The 26,417-nt window shown below is 46.3% G+C and overlaps 1 protein-coding gene across 5 annotated transcripts in view; it reads right to left on the reverse strand.

Annotated features, from left to right (window-relative positions):
- Positions 1 to 26,417, reverse strand: part of LOC310661837 (uncharacterized protein) — a 44,572-nt gene that overhangs the window by 15,396 nt on the left and 2,759 nt on the right. For 4 of the 5 annotated variants that reach the window (XM_083408353.1, XM_083408350.1, XM_083408351.1 and 1 more), the window contains exons 5-9: positions 23,201 to 23,262; positions 20,968 to 21,040; positions 19,641 to 19,756; positions 15,687 to 15,753; positions 330 to 400 (exon numbers count right to left, since the gene is read on the reverse strand). In XM_083408353.1, the coding sequence (XP_083264479.1) occupies positions 330 to 400; positions 15,687 to 15,753; positions 19,641 to 19,756; positions 20,968 to 21,040; positions 23,201 to 23,262 (389 nt within the window). The remainder of the gene's footprint in view (positions 1 to 329; positions 401 to 15,686; positions 15,754 to 19,640; positions 19,757 to 20,967; positions 21,041 to 23,200; positions 23,263 to 26,417) is intronic. The other variant, XM_083408354.1, reaches the window with a different exon arrangement.

Here is a 26,417-nt window from a genome sequence, read left to right on the forward strand (position 1 = left end):
GGTGAGCTCCTGTTGCTCGGCCCCTGCTCCTGCCAACCTAGCAGTTCGAAAGCACAAAGTGCAAGTAGATAAATAGGTACCGCTCTGGCGGGAAGGTTAATGGCATTTCCGTGCACTGCTCTGGTTCACCAGAAGCGGCTTAGTCATGCTGGCCACATGACCCGGAAGCTGTACGCTGGCTCCCTCGGCCAGTAAAGCAAGATGAGCGCCACAACCCCAGAGTCGGCCACGACTGGACCTAATGGTCAGGGGTCCCTTTACCTTTACCTTTAAATGGTCTAACTTTATGCCCAACATCAGCACCAATTGCAAAGGGAAAGCTCATGTACCTGTATCTTGGAAACCTTGAAGTAGAGGTGAGTCTTGGCCTCCGGAGGTCTACTATCCACGTGACTTCTAGCTGCCGGGAGAGGAGAAAACAAGTGTTTTCAAAAGGGTAGAAATAGATCTCTGCTCCCATACATATTACCTTCAAATATCCTGATCTAGTCTACAAGGCTTTTCCGGGTACCGAGATTCCAAAAGACCAGAAAAGAAACTGTTTATGTACGCGGCAACAGCTGCACGGATGTTATTAGCCCAGAGGTGGAAAGAAGAGATAACCCAGAGATGGAAGGCAAACCAATTTGATTGACGATGCCGAAATGGCAAAATTAACTGGGAAGCTCAGGAACAAAGAAGACAAGATCTTTAGAAAAGAATGGGAAAAGTTTATAATGCATATACAGTGGTACCTCGGGTTACATACGCTTCAGGTTACATACACTTCAGGTTATAGACCCAGAAATAGTACCTTCAGGACGAGAGCAGAAATTGCGTGGCGGCAGTGCAGCGGCAGCAGGAGGCCCCATTAGCTAAAGTAGTGCTTCAGGTTAAGAACAGTTTCAGGTTAAGAACAGACCTCCGGAACGTATTAAGTACGTAACCAGAGGTACCACTGTACGAGATTATTGCAAGCAGGTTAAAACACTAGCAGGATTTTAAATACCATTGTAATGTAACAGTATGTATGGATAACTTAGAAAGATCAAAAAAATTGGAGAAGTAATGATATGCAGTTGAAAATAGGGCCTATGGAAAGGATGGGGGAGAAAGCCAGCAGATTCAGTTTATAATCTTGAAGATCAAATAAAAAATATTTCAAAAAACAAAACAAAAAAACCAGCCTATGCTGCTTTTTTCTAGTCTATACACTCTCTCGCTGACTTTCGCCCTGCACATAAACGCCCACTGGCTGTTAGCAAAACCAAGTAGGAAAACAGAATATTGCTAATGACAGCTGTAAATCTTGAATAGTGAACAGTTGTTGGAGCTAAGAGCCTCATGGAGCTCAATATAAATGTATGAAGGATTTCATCCTTCTTGCAACTCCTCCTGGATGTTTTGTTCTCTTCTGCAGCATCGAGGACAACAACTGGTGTTGTCTGAGGTGCCCCACGTAAGTTTGTCTTTTGAGGGGGTTGCAGGAAAGCCGTTCGTACGTGTACAGGAGCTGATCGATCACTGTGTTTGGAGTCAGGAAGTAATTGCCACTGAAATTCTACTCGATCCAGAACAGATTCTGGATTCCGCCTCTCCTGGTATGTCCCACGGAGGAGCTTACAGTCTTCAAACAAAAACATCTTGGAGGTCCCAGGCTGCAGAGAGGTTAGGCTGGCCTCAACCAGAGCCAGGGCTTTTTCAGCCGTGGCTCCAATCTGTCACAGGAGACCAGGGCCCTGCGGGACTTGACATCTTTCCGCAGGGGCTGCAAGACAGAGCTGTTCCACCAGGCCTTTGGCCAAGGCACGGCCTGACACCCTCCTTTGGTAATCCTCACAGAACTCTAGCCCAATGGTTGCCATTAATTTGATTTGAACTGATTTTATAATGAACTGATTTTAGAATGAACTGATTTTAGAATGAACTGATTTTAGAATGCTGTATTATTTTACTGTTGTTAGCTGCTCTGAGTCCGGCTTTGGCTGGGGAGGGCAGGAAATAAATAAAATTTTATTATTCATTTTATTATTCCAATGTATACTTAGCAGAGTGCAAAAACTTAAACACGTTGCATGATTCCCCCCAAAATAGACCAGAGGCAATTATCCAGGAGGCTGGGTTCTATAGCCTTTCTCTGTAAAGATTGAAATAAAAAAGGGCGTCAAGAAACGTTTTCTTGTCTTTATACTTTCCTGGGCAACCACCCTTGTTGCTCCTCAACCTTCACTTCTGCCTTGATGGTTAGAGTCTGATAGAGCTTTTGATAAGGCAGTTCAACAGCCTTTGGATTTTGCTCTCCTTCCTCGGAACTGCAGCAGCCTTTGCCTTCAGTCTCCCTCTCATTCAAATGGAAGCAAACCTAGGCACCCTAACTAACTTATCTGTAAAAACCCATAAATATGGGGCAAAGCAGACAAAATGACAACCCATTCGTCATCAGTAAGTATAATGAAAAGTAAAGAACAGAACAGGAAATTGAATTACACCAGCTCTAAAACTCCAGCCCCAATATTTTAATTGGGCTTCCTTTTATTCCAGGGCTAAATAAATATTTAACATTGTTTCTGAAGCTGACAAACTGCATTGAGGTTCTCCTTCCACAGGCTTCCTATGTGTTGTTAATTTGCTCATAAGCATGGCATGCCAAGCTTTAGGCGACAATTTCTCAAGAATATGGATTTTGTTTCTGGTATTTGGCAATTAAAATCTGTTCAACAGATTTGCCATTAAGTATATGTATTTCTTAAGGACGCATCCTTTGGTACAACCCAGGAGTAATAACTGTTAGAGGTGTAAAAGGCATCTTTTGAATCTAACTAATTCTTCACTTCTACAATATCCTTCTGAAACGTGTGGGCATTCCCATCGCTTGGGGAATTTGGGAGTGTGTAACAATAGATCCAACCATCTAAATAACACATGGTGCTGTTGCAGTAATTCAGTTCATGTCAGAAAGAATAAAATATTGCAAGGGGCAATAGGATATTATGGGTGCTCTGCATTTCAATAACTTGTGAGAGGTCAGAAATGAGAACTAAACACCCAGATTGTTGGATAACCAGCCTCATAAAGCCAACATGCTTAATTCTAATTAATGCATGAAGGGGTTAATACCACAGAGTGAGCTGTTCTGCCAGGCTTAGCTATGTCACCTACTGGTGTCATTTGTTTCTATTACTCTATTCTGCTTTGTTTTCAACTGAGCTTTTTGTGTTTGACGGGGTGTTTGTACTTGCTGTGAGCTGCCCCAGAATCCTTAGGAAAGCAAGGGGAAGCATACAAATGGTTTTGAATTAATAAATATATCTACAAGTGGCCTGGCTCGCTTACTCTCCAACCCCATCGTTCTGCTCAGACGCTGAGGTCCAACGCCGAGGGCCGTCTGGCGGTTCCCTCACTGCAAGAAGCAAAGCTACAGAGAACCAGGCAGAGGGCCTTCTCGGTAGTGGCGCCGACCCTGTGGAACACCCTTCCATCAGATGTCAAAGAGATAAACAACTGCCCAACATTTAGAAGACTTCTGAAGACAGCCCTGTTCAGGGAAGTTTTGAATGTGTGACATTTTAATGTATTTTTCATCTTTGTTGGAAGCCGCCCAGAGTGGCTGGGGAAACCCAGCCAGTTGGGTGGTGTACAAATAATAAATTATTATTATTATTATTATTATTATTATTACTCGAGTCATCTGGAGCTCTTTTGTTATGAATCGCAGTGTAAGATACAACTCTCTCCCTCTTTCTCTCTGGGGCAGCTATTCAACCAGACTGCCTCAGTTGGAGATATAGGAAGCAGGGTTCATTTGATCCGCTTTGTTGGAGGCCCAGCTCCATCAAGCACCTGAACTGTGCCGTCTGGTCATTATAGGAACAACTGTTCAGAAAACTGGTGTGCCTTTTTATTTTTCTCTGCCCTCCCTTTCCCTTTTACCTTGTGTGTCTTTTTCTTTGTTTAGATTATAAGCCTGCAGGGAGCTACTGTCTTGTTCCAACTGGATGAAGTAAAAGGTAAAGGTACCCCTGCCCGTACGGGCCAGTCTTGACAGACTCTAGGGTTGTGCGCCCATCTCACTCAAGAGGCCGGGGGCCAGCGCTGTCCGGAGACACTTCCGGGTCACGTGGCCAGCGTGACATCGCTGCTCTGGCGAGCCAGAGCCGCACACGGAAACACCGTTTACCTTCCCGCTAGTAAGCGGTCCCTATTTATCTACTTGCACCCGAGAGTGCTTTCGAACTGCTAGGTTGGCAGGCGCTGGGACCGAACAACGGGAGCGCACCCCGCCGCGGGGATTCGAACCGCCGACCTTTTGATCGGCAAGCCCTAGGTGCTGAGGCTTTTACCCACAGCGCCACGCGCGTCCCTAAGAGGATGAGGATGAAGAGCAGGGTGCAAATGCTCTAAATTATATATAGCACGAGTCACTTAATCTCAGGTTGGTGGGTTCGAGCCCAACACTGGGCAAAAAATTCCTGCCTTGCAGGGGGTTGGACTAGATGACTCTCGTGGCCCCTTCCAAATCTACGATTCATATAACACAGAATGAAACAAAGCAATCTGGAAAACCAAACCACCACAATAAATCAAACTTCTATCACAGCTCTGTGAGATGTAAATCTTCAGCAGGCTCCAGCCAGCAGGCTCTTTTTAGGTAAGCATATGCTTGCAACACTAAGTGAAATAGGTAATGATATATTGGGCAAAAGACTTTGGATATAATATACAGCTTGATGAATGGGAAAGGTTGTGGAATGAAAGGATAAAATTTACAGCCTGTAATGCTTTGAAAGAGAATATGATGAAAATTATGTATAGATGGTATATTATTACACCAGTGAAATTAGCTAAAATGTATAAGACAAATAATAAATGTTGGAAATGTGAAGAAAAAGAAGGAACATTTTATCATATGTGGTGGGAATGTAAAAAAGTAAAGAACTTCTGGGAAATGATATATAATGAGATGAAAAAGATGTTGAAATATACATTTTTTAAAAAAACCAGAAGCATTTTTACTGGGTATTATAGGTCAGGACTTTAATAGGCAAGATGTTAAATTGTTTTTATCTGCAACAACTGCGGCAAGAGTATTGTTAGCCCAGAAATGGAAACAAGAAGAAATTCCAAAAAAAGAAAAATGACAGACGAAATTAATGGACTATGCAGAATTGGACAAAGTGACAGGAAGGATTCGAAACCGGCGGGACCAGAGATTTACAGAAGATTGGACGAAGTATATGAATTATTTGAAGAGCAACTGTAATCAACAAATTACGAGTAGGACTACAAGAAGTTTTGTAAGGAGAAATATACGAAGTGTTACAAAGTAGAAAAAGATAAGCGATATTGGTTATGAGTTTGAAATGTAATAGAGAAGATAAGAAATGCATACTGAGAGATTAGATTGGAAAATTTTCAGGCAGGATTGATGGAAGTCAAAAATGTGAATAAGATGTAAAAGTATGTTTGATTACTGTTGATAATTATGTTAAAAAAAATAATAAAAATTATATATATAGAGAGAGAGAGAGAGCGCACATGCTTGCAACACTATGGTGTCTGGATAGTGCCCGCCGAGCTGTCAAGTCTTTATATCGATGCTTCTGGCATCTCCACCAGCTTTTAAATCTACATTCCTATGCACACTGGAGAACCCCCGACTGAACAGAATGGGGCTTACAACTTCTAAGCAAGCATTCATAGGATCACCCAGCAAAGTTATTGTACTCAGCAGGTTTAGGATTGCAAGAAGTTAAGCCTACCCAGTTCTTTTTTGCCACGAAACACATATTCACCAGTACGGGACTGATTCCTTGAACAGGCTATTCTTTGCCTAGAATTGGCAACCACCACAGGGAATGTCAAGACATCGAAGCTGCTCATCTTGGCACAAGCCCACCACTGCCAGGTCCCAAGTCAAAAAGGCAAAGCTGGGGGGCTTAGCTTCTGAAGACCACCTCCCACTTGTTGTCATAGATGCCACAGCTGTGACATCATCGGCTGTGAAATGCCATAAGCGGGAAGGATGGCAACACAAACTCCCAAGAGCCTTTGGATGCTGCCAGGTGAGATTGCGCCGCCCAGGTGAGATACCCAGGGAAGGCTGGTGCGTGAGAATTGCAATGCTGGGTCTAAGAAATGGGTTGTCAGGGACCGTGCTGAGGAGGGCTGCACTGAGGCGGAATGGTGGGAGCATCCCTCTCCCCCTGATCCGGATTCTGAATCTTCCCAAGAGCAGGAGGACAACATAGATTTGGAACAGCGGTTTGCAGAGGGGCATAATTCAGAAGGCAGAAGCTGGGAAATACTGGGGAACAGCTAGCAGAAGAAACACTGGGAGAGATGGGGTTAACAGATTCACTGTCTCTGGAAAGCATTCCTCCGCTCTCCCCAAGGTCAAGAAGAGCTCAGAAAGGGGCAGAACAGGAAGCACAGAGGGTACAAGCTCAGATTGCAAGACGTAGGAGTGATGTTGATTAATAGGGGTGGAAGAGGGTGGGATCCTTAATTGGGAGCACCACCATTCCTAGAAGAAGGGTTCTTTGTTCTCTCGCTGTGATTATTAAAGTTTCTAACTGGTAAGAAGACTCCTTTTCCTTTGTTCTGCTTATCTACTGCCATGGTGGGGTGGGGTGGGGTAGGGGGGAGAAGCTGATTTCCTGAAGCCTGACATGGGTCCACCTTGTTCAGCATTCTGCCCATGGAAGGAAAAGGCTTTAAAGGACAGAGAACAGACAAAGGGGGATAACTTGTCTGCCATGAACGGAATTGGAAAAGAACAATAGCCTGGATTTAAAGCAGTGCTCCAAACACCAGAGGATAAATTGCAAAATAAATAAATAAAAACCAAGCATCCGTTTGCCCCCTTGTGTTGTTTTAGATTTGGTAACTAATAAAGAGCTTTATTGTTGTGCTAGCCAAAGGCCGTGACAAATCGAAAAGCAGAACACAAAACGGAGCTATATGCCTAGCATTTATTAGGAAAACTAACAGACTGGCGACATGCAAACAAAATTTCTGCATGGAGAACAAGGGATTCAGCACTATCGACCAAATCGTATTAGCAAGAAGTATACTGGCAACAAGAAGAACAAGTTGTTTCTGCTGCATTTACTGATTTATTTGCCACTTTTGACTCCATAAATCATAGCAGATTGTGGGAGAAACATCTGAACACCAATATTGAACCCAGACTCCTCCTGCCAGTGTGGTGTAGTGGTTAAGAGCAGTAGTCTTGAAATCTGGTGAACCGGGTTCACGTCTCCGCTCCTCCACATGCAGCTGCTGGGTGACCTTGGGCCAGTCACACTTCTCTGAAGTCTCTCAGCCCCACTCACCTCACAGAGTGTTTGTTGTGGGGGAGGAAGAGAAAGGAGAATGTGAGCCGCTTTGAGACTCCTTAGGGTAGTGATAAAGCGGGATATCAAATCCAAACTCTTCTTCTTCTGCTGCTGATTCGAGTTTTATCTGGAGAGCATCTAGCTAGCATCCAGTAGCATTTACTAACTACCATAGACTTGGAGGTCTTTTGCCTACATTTTATGTATATATATTAGAAATGGGTTGTTTTGGCAGAAAAACTAAATAATCAACGTACAGTGGGGGGGGGGATGTGTTTAGATTAGAAATACAATTATCTCTGAACACGTTCTGGAGCTGTTTATAATACTGCCTGTCACAGTACTGCACGGTCTTGGGTTCCCCACGTTAATTTCTGTGCTAAGAAAATAATTTATTTTGCCTTCAGACAGCTTTAGGGACAACTGAATTATGTTTTTTTTCTCCTCACTTGGTTCGTTTGTTTTATTTTTTTCAAGTTATAGCCAATTTTCCTGCATAAAACACTTGAAGCGATCAACAACAATAATAATGAAGATGCATTGTCGCAAAGTTGGAGAAAGCAACTTTGGAGGAAGAGAACTTTTGACTGTGCAATACCCCCCCGCCCCCCGCTTTTTTAAAAAAGTGAAATAAATAAATAACAGCAAGAGAAAAAGAGCAGATAAAAATCAATCAAGTGTCAGAACAGTCAACAGGCAGTGTTCACTAAAAACATGCTGAAATGAGCAATAACAAAAGAAAGTCAACTATTTGCTCCAAGCATGATTTTATTCATGATTTTCCGTAGCTGCTTTTCATATAAAATATGGCACTGGGGCTCAGTTACACATATTTGCATGTAAGGTAAAGGTAAAATGTAAAAGACCCCTAGACGGTTAAGTCCAGTCAAAGGTGACTAGGGGGTTGCGGCGCTCATCTCGCTTTCAGGCCGAGGGAACCGGTGTTTGTCCACAGAACGTTTTCCAGGTCATGTGGCCAGCATTGACTAAACCGCTTCTGGTGCAATGGAACACTGTTTATCTTCCTGCTGCAGTGGTACCTGTTTATCTACTTGTACTGGTGTGCTTTAGAACTGCTAGTTTGCCAGGAGCTGGGATAGAGCAATGGCAGCTCACCCCGTCGTGGGGATTCGAATCACTGATCTTCTGATCGGCAAGGCTAAGAGGCTCAGTGGTTTAGACCACAGCCTTCCTCTTAGCATGTTTCTCCCTTTCGTCCTGAGTTTCAGCGTCTTCAAAGCCCGTGACACCTTTGGTAAAGGCTGTTCTCCAATTGGAGCACTCGCAGGCCAGTGTTTACCAGTTGTGTTTATACTACATATTTTAAGATTTACCTTGTGTTTAAACCTCTATTGTTGACGACCCACATTACGCTTTCCATTTTTAAGTCTGGAATAGAGTACAGTGGTACCTCGGGTTAAGTACTTAATTCGTTCCAGAGGTCCGTTCTTAACCTGAAACTGTTCTTAACCTGAAGCACCACTTTAGCTAATGGGGCCTCCTGCTGCCGCTGCACCACCGGAGCATGATTTCTGTTCTCATCCTGAAGCAAAGTTCTTAACCTGAAGCACTATTTCTGGGTTTGCGGAGTTTGTAAGCTGAAGCGTATGTAACCTGAAGCGTGTGTAATCTGAGGTACCACTGTAGTTGCTTTGGAAGACGATAATCAGGCATCTGCACAACACGACCAGTCCAACGAAGTTGCTGTTGAAGAATCATTGCTTTGGGACTGGTGGCTGGAGTAGGCCCAGCTGGGAGCTGTCCAACAGAGCTACTGGATGGTGGAAATCTTTGCCAGGAGGCCTGGACCAGAGGAGGAACTGTCCAACAAAATCCAGAGCTAGCTTAGCAAAGCTTGGCGAGGTGCTGACTCAGAGCTCTTGCACCAGCAACTAACAGAGATAAAAGGTGAATGTGCGTGTTTTTAGCAGAACCAGCTGCCGTGCCTCTTCCTGGAGTTCAGTGGCGTACAAAAGACATGCTTCATCCGAGCTCAGTTCCCATTCAACCATCGGAGGCACAGTGGCTCCACAGCCCTGGAACAAACTCCGCAGAGGAAATATGTCAAAGACTGTTTCCCCTCTACTCCCAGCTCTGAGTCCCAGCAGTTGAAGGGTTCGTGCCCCCATGTTATCTTCTGCCAAAGATATGGCCTTTCCTACAGGAGAATAGGAGTATTGAGATATAACCAGTAACAGGATATTGTAAGCTATAATGCCTGTTGTCTTTGTCCATGGAATTTTCTTGACAGGGATACTGGAGTGGCTTGCCGGTTCCTGCTCCAGGTGGATCACGTTTGGTCAAAACTCTCCACTATGACCTGTCCATTTTGGGTGGCCCTGCACGGCATAGCTCATAGCTTCTCTGAGTTATTCATCGCCTTGCCAACAAAGGTAAGGTAAAGGTAAAGGTAAAGGTACCCCTGCCTGTACGGGCCAGTCTTGCCAGACTCTAGGGTTGTGCGCTCATCTCACTCTATAGGCCGGGAGCCAGCGCTGTCCAAAGACACTTCCGGGTCACGTGGCCAGCGTGACAAGCTGCATCTGGCGAGCCAGCACAGCACACGGAACGCCGTTTACCTTCCCACTGGTAAGCGGTCCCTATTTATCTACTTGCACCAGGAGGTGCTTTCGAACTGCTAGGTTGGCAGGCGCTGGGACCGAACGACGGGAGCGCACCCCGCCGCAGGGATTCGAACCGCCGACCATGCGATTGGCAAGTCCTAGGCGCTGAGGTTTTACCCACAGCGCCATCCGCGTCCCATTGCCAACAAAGGTCCGTATAGTTAAAGCTACGGTTTTCCCAGTAGTGATGTATGGAAGTGAGAGCTGGACCATAAAGAGGGCTGATCGCTGAAGAATTGATGCTTTTGAATTATGGTGCTGGAGGAGACTCTTGAGAGTCCCATGGACTGCAAAAAGATCAAACCTATCCATTCTTAAGGAAATCAGCCCTGAGTGCTCACTGGAAGGACAGATCCTGAAGCTGAGGCTCCAATACTTTGGCCACCTCATAAGAAGAGAAGACTCCCTGGAAAAGACCCTGATGTTGGGAAAAATGGAGGGCACAAGTTGATGACGAGATGGTTGGACAGTGTTCTCGAAGCTACCAGCATGAGTTTGACCAAACTGCGGGAGGCAGTGGAAGACAGGAGTGCCTGGAGTGCTCTGGTCCATGGGGTCACGAAGAGTCGGACACGACTAAACAACAACATAAGCTATAATCAGGGCTCCCCCCCACAAGCCGGAACTCGTCAGAACTCAGTTCCAGCACCTCTCAGGTGGGTACCATTTCCTCACTTGTGGTGAGTTCCGGCACCTTAAGGTCCATAAATAACAACACCTTAAGAGGTCCTGGGCCCTAAGGAAGTCAGATTAGCCTCAACAAGGGCCAGGGGCTTTTCAACACTGGCTCCAGCCTGGTGGAAAGCTCTGTCTCATGAGACCAGGGCCCTGCAGGATCTGATATCTTTCCGCAGGGCCTGTAAGACAGAGTTGTTCCGCCTGACCTTTGGCTTGGAATCAATTTGATACCCTCCCCGTCTTTCTTTTTTCCTTTCTCCTTCTGTGTTGGAACTTCTATCTGGGGACTTCCCTGGCTTTTTTCTGGCCCATGTAGGACCAGTCTGGATAATTAGCCTTGTTGAAGACTTGATGTTTTTATCCTTCCCAAAGTTTTTGATTGAGTTTCCACTGAAATGAGGCTGCATTTTAATGTTTTAATGTTGTATTTTAATGTTGTTTTTTAAGCCGTATTTCAATCAACTGTTTTTATATTTGGTGTTAGCCGCCCTGAGCCCTGTCTTGGCTGCGAAGGGCAGGGTATAAATAAAATTTATTATTATTATTATTATTATTGTTGTTGTTGTTGTTGTTGTTGAAAAATAGCACTGGATATAGCACGTTGGACAAAAAGGTTCTTGCTTTGCAGGCGGTTGGTCTAGACGACTCTCGTGACCCCTTCCAACTTTACAATTCTATGATTCTATTCTTCTCCTTGATTGGAGTTTGATACTGCTTTGGGTTTCATTCTTTTGCAAGCCAGCCTGGAAATGCCAATTGACTCTGAAGCGTGGCATATGAATTTTAGCAATAAATGACTTTTGTTTGCTTTTTTTTTATTAATACCTTATACCCCCATTTCCTGTTCAAAACAGAACATCCAAGGGGGCTAACAACGGAAGGGGGAAGGGAGAGAGGGATTAAAAGATACATAAAACAATCAGATACAATAAAATCAACCCAAAATCATGGAAAAAACCAGTAATAAACAGAACAACTAGCCCTCTAACCCACCAACCTTTGGAGCAAAAAGGCTTTTACAGAAGCTCCTGAATGGGTGGTAAACATCCCAGGCTTTGAGCCCAGAGTTCTCTATCTGTATGCATCCATATCGCAAACCTGGAACAATGATGGCATTGTTACTTCCGAGTGAGCGTTCTTTTTCTTAGCAAGATTTCGGCAGGCCATATGTCATCGTTGGAGCACATGCATTGCACGCAGAATGTTCCGGGTTCAATCCTTGATATCGGAAACCCTGGATAGTCTACAGCCTCTCAATGCAGACACCACTGAATGAGGTAGACCAGGGGTCAGCAAACCTTTTCAGCAGGGGGACGGTCCACTGTCCCTCAGACCTTGTGGGGGCCCAGACTATATTTTGAGGGGGGGGGGACGAATTCCTATGCCCCACAAATAACCCAGAGATGCATTTTAAATAAAAGGACACATTCTACTCATGTAAAAACATGCTGATTCCTGAAACCGGATTGAGAAGGCGATTGGGCTGGATCCGGCTCCCGGGCCTTAGTTTGCCTACCCATGAGGTAGACCAAGAATCTCACTCCGTGGAATCAGGGGCAGACTCTGGTATTATGGCACCTTCAGTGAGGACAACATTTGGCACCCTAACCCCCCCCCCCCGTTATTTCTTATTTCCCCAACAATTCCTTTCCTATTTATTATTATTATTATTCTGCACCCGCTCAGCTTGGCGCCCTCTGCAGGGGAACCACCTGCATTGCCCTAAATCCAGCAATGGTATAAGGCATTTCCCTTTGTCCCCAGACTGTCTGCTAAAAGCCCAGAATTGCTGTTGATTAACAACAACAACAATTTATTATTTATACCCCGCCCATCTGGCTGGGTTTCTCCAGCCACTCTGGGCGGCTCCTGACAGAATATTAAAAACTTTTACGATAAAACATCAAACATTAAAAACTTCCCTATACAGGGCTGCTCTCAGATGTCTTCTAAAAGTCAGGTACTTGTTTATTTCCTTGACATCTGATGGTAGGGCGTTCTACAGGGCTGGTGCTGCCACCAAGAAAGCCCTCCACCTGGTTCCCTGAAACCTCACTTCTCGCAGGGAGGGAACAGCCAGAAGGCCCTTGGAGCTGGACCTCAAGTGTCCAGGCTGCACGATGAGGGTGGAGACGCTCCTTCAGGTATACCATAATGAGCTAATGAGGTTAGGAGATGGTCACTGGGCAGGTGGGGGGTTTCTCTGTTAGCTTTGAATCTGTCATTTCGAATGAGGTTTCCATCACCGCTGGGAAAAGGCAGAGCCCGTTTTAGAGCTGGCAGGAAGCAGCAGCAGAGGAGTGCAGTGCTTGCGAGAGACACAAACAGGTGAAAGTGCCTTTGCACGTGGGGTGCCCTTTCCATTAGCTGCTGCGCTGCTTGCTTGAGGTACCTGTTCCCCAAATCCTTTACGTGTATTATTTGAATACCCCCAGATATTGCATATCCACCTTAAGCCTCTGACACACTCTCATCAAAAGAAAACCCGACCCGGCGGTGGTGGCCCCAGAATTTCTCCTTATATCCTTATCTCCTTATGGCCCATTTTCTGGTGATAGCAGGTAGGAGTCCATTTCTGAAGTATGTTTGACCTGAGCTATTTTATTTGAAGGCGGCGGGTTTTAAGCAACAGAACAAAGCCCACTGCAGGCGTCGGCTGTATTGGGGGCTCTGCTCTCAGGCGCCAGCACAACGCCTTCGTTTCTGATGTTCCAAAGTTCTGGTGTTTGCAGGATCTTTATCACGACTTCCTCAAAGGCAGTTTCCACGCCATCCTTCATTTTAGCACTGGTCTCTAGGCAAAAACAAACAGCAAGGCACTGCTTGAAATGTGAGGACCTAGGCTTTCCAGAGTTCCAGTTTGCATTCAGAGTGGTGTTAGTACTAGGCACCAAAAATATGAAATACGAGCTGCTAAACTGCAGAAGTCCCCAGTGCAAGGGGAAGATCCCCTCTCAACTCATTGCTCCCACTTCTGTATTTAAACTTAACTGGGGGATGGATGCAGTAGGCAGAAATCAGACAGCAAATCGGCGCAGAAGTTATGAAGAACAGTGATCTGGGGCTCCTATGACTCCCACCTGGGACAGCTTCCCAGGAGCCATAGGAATGCAGGGCCCATCGATTGCCTTAAATGTAAAGGGACCCCTGACCATTAGGTCCAGTCGTGGCCGACTCTGGGATTGTGGCACTCATCTCGCTTTATTGGCCGAGGGAGCCGGCGTACAGCTTCCGGGTCATGTGGCCAGCATGACTAAGCTGCTTCTGGCAAACCAGAGCAGTGCATGGAAACACCATTTACCTTTCCGCCAGAGCAGTACCTATTTATCTACTTGCACTTCGTGCTTTCGAACTGCTAGGTTGGCAGGAGCAGGGATCGAGTAACAGGAGCTCACCCCGTCACAGGGATTCGAACCGCCGACCTTCTGATCAGCAAGCCCTAGGCTCTGTGGTTTAACCCACAGTGCCACCCGCGTCCCAATCGATTGCCTTACTGTAAATTAAATCAGGCTTTGTATTCATTTGATCTTTTCTAAATGAATTTATTCTGAAACAGCGAAGATAAATAGCAGAGAAGAAAAGTCTGGGCAGTTGAAGCAGGGGTAAAGACTTTTTTAACATTCATTTTCTAAAGGGGTTTCTAAAAAAGTAAAAAGGTAAAGGACTCCTGGATGGTTAAGTCCAGTCAAAGGTGACTATGGGCTTGCAGCGCTCATTTCACTTTCAGGCCAAGGGAGCCGGCGTTTGTCCACAGACAGCTTTCCAGGTCATGTGGCCAGCAGGACTAAACCGCTTCTGGCGCAACGGGACACTGTGACGGATACCAGAGCGCACGGAAATGCTGTTTACCTTCCCGCCACAGTGATACCTATTTATCTACTTGCACTGGTGTGCTTTTGAACTGCTAGGTTGACAGGAGCTGGGATAGAGCAACGGGAACTCACCCTGTTGTGGGGATTTGAATTGCTGACCTTCTGATCGGCAAGCCCAAGAGACTCAGTGGTTTAGACTACGTCCCTAAAGGGGTTTCTATTAGTAGCTGTTGTGCAGTTAGTTAATTAGTTATGCCTAATGCCCTCATGTGGCAAAAGCAAGGAGCAATCATGGATCTGTTAAAGATCTGTTGTGGTTCTTCTTTGTTAAATGCATGCACCCACGTTTGTACAAAGAAATATTAACTACTAAAGAGCAGAGAGATTTCCCTGAAAGAACAGGCCTCTCTTTGTACAAGGTAAATTGATGCTTTGGTTTATTTCTGCGCAGTTGAAATATTGTGAAAGGGAATTGTATCCACAGTGCCATTCACCCAGGTGGTTTATGGGAGGAGCTGATGGAAACTTGTTTGTGGGTTCTGCTAATTTTGAGAAATCTGTTGCCACAGCCAATAGGATCGCCTAAACAGACCCACAAAGAAGAAGAGCTGTGCAACTGCTTTGCATCCAGATGTTCCCAACTAGGATGCCCTGCATCTACAAGAAGAACTGGGAATGTTCCTGGCCTGAATCCCCAGACAGCAAATGCCACTCACTGTAGACAATACTGAGCTAGATGGAGCAATGAGTCTGACTCACTCTTTCTCAACCTGTGGGTCCCCAGATGTTGTTGAACTACAACTCCCATCACCCCTAGCTAGCAAGGCCAGAGCTCAGGGATGATTGGAGTTGTAGTCCAACAACATCTGGGGGATCTTCCTTCCTTTTACTGCTGCCATCTCTGTGTCTTGAACAGCAGTCTTGCAAGCAGACACGGAGCAGGTGAACCATTTTCTTGCTTGGAGAGGAACATGGATTTACCTGCTCATTTTCTGCATGCAATATTGCTCTTTAAGACACATGGATGGGCCCAACAGAAAGGTGACTGCTCCAATATGTTCTGAAGGCAACCCATATTGGAAGGTTTTTTTATGCTTGACATTTTATTACGTTTGTATATTTTGCTGGAAGCTGCCCAGAGTGGCTGGGGTATAAATAAAATTATTATTATTATTATTATTATTATTATTATTATTATTCCCCTGTTTCAACCTTGGTATACCAGCCAGCCCCTTCTGTGGGTTCTCTTCACATACCTATGAAGAGCATGGAGTGTTTCTGAGCAAATTGCAAGCCTTCCTTTCTGTCTACCTCACGATCCGTCTATAGATAGGGAGAGAATGTTATCAGACACTGGACCCAAGTGGTGGGTTGTATAAACACACAAACACACACACACACCAAATCAGGATATTGCATTCCTACTGAATCAGTAAATGTCCAGCTAGATTATCTTAACAGCTCAGCTGCCATCCCTCAGTTTTGACAGCATTTGAAGGTTTTAGCTGCTAAATTCCAAACTGTCAAATGCTGGAACAAGAGGGACAGGGCAACAGAATTGACCTGTTGCACCCCGGCCCCTGCCCAACCCCAAGGCATATTTCCTAAGAGTTCTCCAAATGATACAAACATTGCATTTAATAAGCTGTATCTTGATTAGGATAACTGATGCTCATGAATGCATTTCTGCCTCTGTTTTGTCGGTGATTGAAAGGGAGAAGAGAACAAGGGTTCTCGAATTGCCTTTCCCCCATCCTTGGATAAAACAATAGCGGGGCTGTTATTTCTGAGGCTGATGCCGATTTAAAAACACAACGATCTGCGACCTAGCCAAACGCCAGCCTGGGATTCCCTTTTTTGCATGCACAAAGCTACCCAGAGATGGCTCTGGGTCTTAATTGCATCAATTAAGGACTCAAATCCAGAGAGACAGAAGACAGCTTGTACTCCCTTCCCTGCTTACTGCCCTCTGAAGCCAATTCTGGGCACCTCTCGCTTTCTGCTCTGATAACCTCCGGAATTGGCATGTGTTTAATGAATGTTCGGGGTGAAATTTGTTTTGCACGGAATGTCTAGCCAACTGCATTGTGTGGGGTCAAGAAGGAATTTTAGGCAGGGTAATTTGTTAAAGGCCCCTCTCCGCCCCCTTTACACTTGTGGGACTGCTTGGGGAATGGCCAGCTGGCTTTGTGATTAACACGAGGGCCAGCAAATCAGCGTTGCCAGACGAGGAGAAGTGCTTCTTGACTGGCTGGTCCTTGTGCCAATCAGTGCCGTGCAAATTCAGCTTCTGCTGCCAAGCAGAAGAGCTGCTTCCCCTTTGCATTTGATCCTGCTGCAAATTACGTATGCCTCCTGCGCAGCTATAGCAAAGATCTGATGGATGTTGAACAACCCCAGGGGCTTTTGCTTGTGTGTTTGCTTCCCTCTGCCTTTATAACAACTTTTGAGAGACGAGGCGCCGCGCACCACGAATCAATCATGGTTGTTGTGGTTTTTGTTAGTGCCCATATTTTGTTCATGGAACAATTCGCTTCAGAGATGCACAACGAAGCAAGAGGGAAGAAAGAGCCAGAAAAAGATAGACGGTATCAGCAAGAGCCGTGACGTGGCTGTCTCTTTGCTCTGTGAGCTGTTTTTTCTTGTTGTGGGGGAGGGAGCCCCGAAGCCACAGGAAAATCCAGCGATTTACACACACATATGAAAAGCAGCAACGAAACACAAGGGGCTCTCAAAAGACTAAACAGATTGCCCATTAAGGCAGAGCAAGAGGGAGAGGTCTCTCCCAGGAAGATGGGGTATTGAGTCAGCTGGTGCCTCTGGCAAAGCGTAGGAGGCACAGGCAGGCAACAACAACAGGAGCAAAGAGACCAACCCTTGCAAGCTGGGACAAGGCTCTGGAAGGATGCAGAGAGGCTGGGAGTGGAAGCCATTGCTGACAGCCTCATGAATCCTTTTGCTCTAGCCATTAACGGGGCCTGCACATCAGTCCTATACCAGGGCCTGCAGGTAGCCTGCATTAACCATCAGCAGACCCGAAATGCGCGTGGCCTCTTTTAAATTAGGTAAAGGGTAAAGGGACCCCTGACCATTAGGTCCAGTCGTGGCCGACTCTGGGGTTGCGGCGCTCATCTCGCTTTACTGGTCGAGGGAGCCGGCGTACAGCTTCCAGGTCATGTGGCCAGAATGACTAAGCCGCTTCTGGCGAACCAGAACAGCACACGAAAACGCTGTTTACCTTCCCGCCGGAGCGGTACCTATTTATCTACTTGCACTTTGACGTGCTTTCGAACTGCTAGGTGGGCAGGAACTGGGGCCGAACAATGGGCGCTCACCCCGTCGGGGGATTCGAACTGCTGACCTTCTGATCAGCAAGTCCTAGGCTCTGTGGTTTAACCCACAGCGCCACCCGCGTCCCTGAGTCTTTTAAATTAGAGGCGCACAATTCAACTATTTCCCATGGGGAAGTGTTTGGCAACGGTGGAACCTATCCATTCTCAAACAGCCTCCTTGTGTTCTCTCTGCAGCCCAGAGCAAAAGCTCCCCCTCAAAACTCTCCCTCTTTTTTCCACTGGACATCATCCTCTCTGCACAACCACAGTCCTCTGTGTGCCTCCGACTCTCAGGCACTTCCTCTGGTTTCTTCCTTCCTGCATCCCCATTTCTCAAATAACCCCGTATTTTTTCCTCCTTGCACCACCACAGGTCTCTCTCTGCACCTGCTCTCCTCCTCCATCTCTCCGATGAAACATTTGCATCTCTTGGTATTTTCTCCCCTGACCCTCTTGTGGACCCGGAAGCAGAAAAGCCCCATCAGGCTGCAGTCCTAGGACAGGCGTTCTTGGTCAGCAATGACAAGATGAGCAAACGAGAAGCAGCGGGGTGCCAAACGTCCCCAGCGGGTTCTTGTATTCCAGCTCTTCCAGTATTTGTTAGTTGCTGCGCACAGAGCCCCGCTTTCATACGTTCTGGGCACCACAATTTAAGGAGGATATTGACACACCAGGACGTGCAGAGAGGAGGGTGACCAAGACGATCAAGGGTCTGGAAACCAAGCCTTATGAGGAACGGTCGAAGGAGCTGGGCATGTTTAGCCTGGAGAAGAGACTATGATAGCCATCTTCATGGAGGATGCGGCAAGCTTGTTTTCTCCTGCTCCAGAGAGCAGGACCCAAACCAAGGGATTCAAGTTGCAAGAGAAGAGATTCTGACTAAACATCTGGAAGAAATTTCTGGTGGCAAGAGCTGTTCGACAGTGGAATGGTCTCCCTCGGGAGCTGGTGGACTCTCTTTCCTTGGGAGATTTTAAAGCAGAGGTTGTGTGGCCACCTGTCACATATGATCTGGTGGAGATTCCTGCATTGCAGGGGGTGGACTAGATGGCTCTTGGAGTCCCACCCAACTTGACAATTCAATGATTCAATGATGAGCAATTGTAATCTAGAGCCCCAGGAGAAGCAACACTTGCTCTTTAGGCCCACCATCTTCTTTAGCATTTGTTATGTACTGAGTTGAATAGGATCCAAAATGCTGCAGTCTGATTGGTCCTAGAACAATAGGATTCAGAATGCAGCAGTCTGATTGGTCCTAGAACAATAGGACCCAGGATGCAGCAGTCTGATTGGTCCACAGGAGCCACCCAATCCAGCTCCAGGGGGAAGTGAATCCGCAACCTGATTGGCCTACAGGAGAACCCCGGAATTAGCCAATCACGTGGGGCCCATTGTGTAAATAATGTATATAAAGCAGACATTCTGGGGGAACTTCCCTTTTCCTCCTCACCACTATGAGCTGAATAAAGAGCATGAAATCCACTCTCAACTCCGAGTATATTTCAGCATTCATGTCACTAATAAAACAGGAACTGAAAGATCAAGTCCAGCAACATCTGCAAGGCTACATGTTCCTCATCCCTGGCTTAGGATGTTGTGGCCGGACTGTGTGGGAATAATAATAAATAAAGGTGAATGCGATCTTTTTTGCAGTGCCTCATCAAAGGGGGCCAGCCAGAACAACAGCAACACCATTCTAAGAAACAAATGCCATACACAAATTCCCCATGGCTTTCCACTTGCCCCTGTGGCGGATAGTTTTAATGTCCTAATGATATCTTGCTTGTTCTTCAGGCTGTACACTGCTTAGGGGTTTTTTAAATAAAGATAAATGCTTTCAAATAAATAAAACGAGCAGGCTCCCAGCTCCCAACTGACCTCGTCGATTTTGTTGCCCACCAACATCTTCACGACGCTTTTCTTCGTGAAAACATCCAGCTCTTGCAGCCAGCATTCCAGTCCCGCAAAAGTTTCCCTCTTAGTGACGTCATAAACTGGTCAGGAGGGACAAAAACAAACAGGTCTTTCCTCACTCAGGTGCATTTTGTGTTCACATGAAAAGAGCAAAACGGGAAGGAGAAGCAGCTGCCGTTTCCCCCAGTCTTGGCCTATCAGGGGGTTCTGTGAGGCTGTCCACTCCACAGATTACGCTCGCCTGTCAGTCAGCTGACATCATTCCAACAGCTGGTGACATCAGCTTGAGGGATTCTGCTCTGCAGAGCTGCAATTCTCAAAGTTCCCTGTGAAAAGGGATTGGCTGTTAAACCACTCTAGGAATAACAGCTCTGCGAGGGGAACAGGGGGCCTTCCTAACACCTCTCAGCACCCTTATCAAACTACAGCTCCCAGAATTCTTTGGGGGGAAGCCATGACTGCTCAGAGTGGTACCATAGTGAATGGTGTGAATGTGGGCTTTCTGCGTACTGGGCCACCAATCTTAATAACCTTTGCCCGCTTGAAAACCTTTGCCTCTCCTGTTCCCGTTCATCTCTTTGTGACATCTTTGACTTCTCTGAGTTAGCTTACGATCCTTTTCCTCCCTCCACATCCCTTTTTCCTTTTGTGCCATGCCCTTTAGATTGTAAGCCTGAGGGTATGGATTGCCTTGGTTTGGTTTTTGTTTTATTGATCTGCAAGCCACTCTGGGGAGTATTTTTGGCTGAAAGGAAGATCAAAAATGCTTTAAATAAACAAAACTGCACTGTAAGGAGTGCGGTTTCGGGAATGTCACGGGCACACCTATTGCTGCAGTTAGTGATAACAGCTTTAACCTTGCATGACTGAATCACTTTTTGGAACTCCCCCCGACATACACTTTAAAAGGAACCTGTGAGAATATTTCAGCAAGATGAAAATGCAGCTGGGTGGAGGGCTCTCTGTTTTCTTTGGGAAAAGGCCGGAAAGGCTATTTACTCTATGGCCTAAAACCAATGTCAAATGGAAATGTCTCGGAAGCCAAGCTGAAACGCCTTCAGCCTTTATGTCTGAAAATTTTTCAAGAAGTAGAGGCTCTCTGCCAAGGGAACAACCATTGCCAACCTTTGGATTTAGTGGCATGGACGCGAGGCAGCATTAATTGCTCTTCTACATCCACCAGTGCCAGCATGACCCATAAGAGGAAAGTGTGTACTTCCATCTACCTCTGTCTTAATGCGTTTCACTTCAGAGTTTTCCTAATTACAACCCTGCTATGCCTGCCACGTACCTAAAATTATACCTTGAGCACCTCGGTAATAGCTCGGAGTCAAAGTCCGGAATCTCTCCTGCCCTGCCGTGTCCTACGGAAAGGGAAACAAAGGTGTTTAGAACAAAGAGACCATTTAAAGCTCTGTAGCACCAACGTAAGGGACGTGGGTGGCGCTGTGGGTTAAATCACAGAGCCTAGGACTTCCCGATCAGAAGGTCAGCGGTTCGAATCCCCATGACAGGGTGAGCTCCCGTTGCTCTGTCCCTGCTCTTGCCAAACTAGCAGTTCGAAAGCACATCAAAGTGCAAGTAGCTAAATAGGTACCACTCCGACGGGAAGGTAAACGGCGTTTCCGTGCGCTGCTCTGGTTCGCCAGAAGCGGCTTAGTCATGCTGGCCACATGACCTGGAAGCTGTATGCCGGCTCCCTCGGCCAATAAAGCGAGATGAGCGCCGCAACCCCAGAGTCAGCCACGACTGGACCTAATGGTCAGGGGTCCCTTTACTTTTACCTAGCACCAACGTAAATATAATGATAAACTAATAGCTCCACACACACACCCGCCACTGCCAGCCCCAGGACCCAATTGCCTTCCATAGGGACATCCCAGGGAAACAGGGCCTGGGGATATGTCATGAGACTGGTTGGAAGCAGAGGAATGGTGGGAGGAACTAACTGGGGAAGCCCCAAGAGGGCTCAGAGCCCGAGGAGTGGTGGTGGAACAACAAGGAGAGAGAAGGCTGGGAAGAGATGTCAGAAGCTGAAGAGGTAACAGGGTTTAGTGAGCAGGAAGAGTCTCTGGCAGAGAATCTGAATCTACAGGAGAGGAGGGAGGCCAAGAAGCAGAGATGAGTCAGGCTAGTGAAGTGTCACAAGCGTCTCCCCTCCCTCTTAGTCTCCCAAAATCAGTAGAGGCATGAAAAGGGCAGAGGAGAGTTTGGTTTCACACAGGCGTAGTCTCTGATTGCATGGGAAAAGCTCCGGAGACAGTAGCGGAGGAAGGAAGGGGCAGGGCGCACTGGGCATCATGGGGGTCTGCAGGGTGGTACAGGGGTTGCTGGGCAATATGTAATATGTGTGCTGCAGGACGGAGGAGCCACTGCCTGTTCCTCAGAAAGTTGGCTAAAAACAAGCTCAACAACTTTGGGGGATTTCTGAAAAATAGCTCCACTAGTTGCTGCGGAGGTGAGGACTTTCAGTCCTTCATCACTTTACAAAACATAAAAAGTCTTTAAAAAATAAATAAATGTGGATCTGTTGCCCTGGGGTGACAGAACCCTTTAATCCACTTAAAATGCACAACCCCAAAGTTCTGATATGCGCTTGAATCCCTCACGCAAAATACAGACCCCCTGCTTTTCCCTTGACATGAAAGTGCTTCTGCTCAGTGCTTTGAGGTGTCACAGCTCTGAAAAACAAGCACTCTGCTGGAGAGCAGACCCAGCAGTCTTATATTGGGGTATTGGTACAAGCACGAATAGTTTTAGCACCCTAGTCAGGATATGGCTGCTGCTCTGCTTTCTTAGAAGGTAGAACTACACTCACAAAATGTCTCACTTTTTCTCAAAGCCATTTTTAAATCAATCAATCAATCAAACAAACAAACAAACAAACCCAAGCCTTTCTTTACAGTGGTACCTCGGGTTAAGAACTTAATTTGTTCCGGAGGTCCGTTCTTAACCTGAAACTGTTCTTAACCTGAGGCACCACTTTAGCTAATGAGGTCTCCTGCTGCTGCCACGCAATTTCTGTTCTCATCCTGAAGCAAAGTTCTTAACCCGAGGTAATATTTCTGGGTTAGCGGAGTCTGCAACCTGAAGTGTATGTAACCTGAAGCGTATGTAACCCAAGGTACTACTGTATTTTTCACTAGAAAAGAAAACATGCTCCATGTGTGCAGAAAATAAAATGGCTGCCATGTCCTGTATTGATAACGCTTATCCTATATTTCAGGTCCTCCCTCTCTCTGTGTGTGAGTGTGTCTCTCTCTGTCTTTCCCTCTGCCAAGTTAGGGATCCTCTCCCAAGCACTTGTTTGAAAAGGTGTGCAAAAGGCCATGTATTTGAGCTCTGGGTAGCCAAGCACAGACCGGTTTACAAATTCGTGTGTATGTCTGCGCGTGTGACAAATTCTAGAGGGGCTGCAATAGATTGTAATGGACTGCTTTGAAGTCACTTCAGCACCAAATGGGAAGGGGGGAAAATAAGTACCAGCAGCCTGGTTTGCAACGGAGAGAAAAGACACTATTTACCCATATTGCGAGTTGCACGGGAAAGTCACCAAGCACCATCTTCTTCACTTTGAAATCAACCCCTGGGGAGAGAAAGAGGAGAGTCAGAACAGACCCACCTGTTTTTGGAGAGGGCTTTTCGGATGCTGCGTGGCAGGCATAGCAATTCCGACAGGAGGAAATCGAAATAAATTGTTCAAACAGATAAATGTGAGGGGGCCTCTTGCTTGTTTGGATGGAGAAGCTTTTCCAACCCCCCCACCCCCGCCCCACTGATATGCGGCGCCTGGAAGATGGCCTATTGTTATGTACTGAGTTGAATAGGATCCAAACTGCAGCAGTCTGATTGGTCCTAGAACAATAGGATTCAGAATGCAGCGGTCTGATTGGTCCTAGAACAATGCAGCAGTATGATTGGTTGGCAGGAACCACCCAATCATGCTCCAGATAGAAGTGAATCCACAACCTGATTGGCTTACAGTAGAATTCCGGAATTAGCCAATCATGGGCAGCCCATTGTGTAAATAATGTATATAAAGCAGATACTTTGAGGGGACTTCCATTCATTCCTCCTCACCACTATGAGCTGAATAAAGAGCATGAAATCACTTTGCGACTCTGAATATATTTCACCTATGAAGGAAAGAGGCCCACAGGAGGAGATTCCCTGTCCTTGTATTATCCACATAGAGAGGCTGGTTAATGCTGGTAGGCCCAGCTCTATTTGAGTCTCCGTGCCTGGACTTGCAAGTCAGGTGGTGGCCTGGGGCAGGAGAGCATTTAGGGCGCCAGTAAGGCAGCGTACAATCCCAGAGTGCCCTTTGCCATCGCTGAGGAGCAAAATGAGTGGCAAAATGGATCGAGCTGGTCCAGGGCCAGAACTGGAACAAAGTACAGTGGTACCTCAGGTTAAGTATTTAATTCATTCCGGAGGTCCGTTCTTAACCTGAAACTGTTCTTAACCTGAAGCAGCACTTTAGCTAAAGGGGCCTCCCGCTGCCGCCGTAGCACAATTTCTGTTCTTATCCTGAAGCAAAGTTCTTAACCTGAAGCACTATTTCTGGGTTAGCGGAGTCTGTAACCTGAAGCATATGTAACCTGAAGCGTATGTAACCCGAGGTACCACTGTATGCAGCAGCCGATCGCTGCTGAACACGCACAAATTCTCCCCAGCGCCGCACAATCGCATTCAAACTCTGCGCAGAGCCAGATTAGTAAATGTGGCTTTGCTTTCAGAAAGAGATGCCTCAACGGTATTTATGTAATATGCGGTTCTCCATGTGCAGAAATGGAAGGAGGAGAGAACTCCCTCCGAGGAAGAACAGTTGGTGAAAGTCTTGGGAAATGGTGAATGCAGAGATGGCAGAATAGATGGCACTGATAAGATACAAATTCAGAATCTTTTAAAGGAGGCTGGAAACCATTTCTAGTCTGTATAAAAAGTTATTCGTTGAGTAGCAAATGTAACTTTCTATTTGGAAAATAACAACAACAACAACAACAACAACAATAATAATACCCCGCCCTCCCCAGCCAAGACCGGGCTCAGGGCGGCTAACAACCAATAATAAAAACAAGTTCATTAAAATACAATTTAAAAGATTAAGGTACAACATTAAAACATTAGGGTGCAATCTCTTCATAGGAGGAGAAAGGAAAAAGAAAGAGGGGGAGACAATCAAACTGATTCTAAGCCAAAGGCCAGGTGGAATAACTCTGTCTTACAGGCCCTGTGGAAAGAAATCAGATCCCGCAGGGCCCTCGTCTCATGAGACAGAGCATTCCACCAGGCTGGAGCCAGAGTTGAGAAGGCCCTGGCTCTGGTTGAGGCTAATCTAACTTCCTAAAAATAATAAAATATTATTATAAAATATGAAAGAAAGAGGAGCTTCCAAAATAGTGGTTGTTCCAATATCTTTGTTTCTAAACAGTTTGGCTTTACAGTGGTACCTCGGGTTACATACGCTTCAGGTTACAGACTCCGCTAACCCAGAAATAGTACCTCGGGTTAAGAACTTTGCTTCAGGGTGAGAACAGAAATCGCGTGACGGCAGCGGGAGGCCCCACTAGCTAAAGTGGTACCTCAGGTTAGGAACAGTTTCAGGTTAAGAACGGACCTCCGGAACGAATTAAGTACTTAACCCGAGGTACCACTGTACATTTAGTGTTCCAGCGTGCATAGGCTAGAAGCCCGCACTTGATTTTCACCTGGCCTGCCTATATTTGCCATGATGTTGCAGCAACTCAAGTTGCGTGATGTGATTTGGGGAGCCCAGGGTTCAAATCCCACTCCCCAGTCCCTGGAAGCTGTTGCTGGGTGCCTCTGGGCCACTTGTTCTCCACCTCGCAGGGTTGTTGTGAGGATAAAAGGAGGTGTGCTTTGTGTGTGGGGAGTTCCACGTAGGCCGCTTGAAGGAGGAAGGGCAGAACAGAAACATAATAAATATACACTTAAACATAGGAAGCTGCCTTATATCGATCAAGTCACAGACTTGGTCCGTCTAGCTCAGTAATGTCTACACAGGCTGGCAGCAGCTCCCCAGGATTTCAGGCAGGAGTTTCTTTCTGCCCTACCAGGAGGTGCCCAAAATGGAACCTGGGGAACTTTCTGCACACAGATGCTCTGGCAACTGAGCCACAACCCTTTGAAAAATTATAAATATTATCAATAAATAAACATTATGAATGAATGAAGAACCCGCAACATCTCTGTTAAAGCAGGACACTATTTTTACACCTACACCCAGGGACAGGATTGCTGCATTGTGGGGGTTGGACTAGATGACCCTGGCTGTCCCTTCCAACTCTATGATTCTGTACAGAAGATAGAAGGCTGGAGCTGAGCTCACAGCAGCTTGGCTAAGGCCGCTCATTGAGACTGTCAAGCACAGTCGCACCCCACGTCTGTCTTCCTCTGGAAAAAAATAATATCCTGGGAATGCTAGTTTGTTTAGGGTGCTGAGAATTGCAACTCTGTGGTGGGTAAACTACAGTTCCCAAGGTTCTTTGGGGACAGGGAAGCCAGGAGCTGCGGACAGGACCTGTGTTAAGAAGAAGAGTAAGAAGAGTTTGGATTTGATATCCCGCCTTTCACTCCCCTTCAGGAGTCTCAAAGCGGCTAACATTCTCCTTTCCCTTCCTCCCCCACAACAAACACTCTGTGAGGTGAGTGGGGCTGAGAGACTTCAAAGAAGTGTGACTAGCCCAAGGTCACCCAGCAGCTGCATGTGGAGGAGCG

Source organism: Podarcis tiliguerta, assembly GCF_965153285.1.
Source record: "Podarcis tiliguerta genome assembly, chromosome: 13".
Taxonomy (NCBI): domain Eukaryota; kingdom Metazoa; phylum Chordata; class Lepidosauria; order Squamata; family Lacertidae; genus Podarcis; species Podarcis tiliguerta.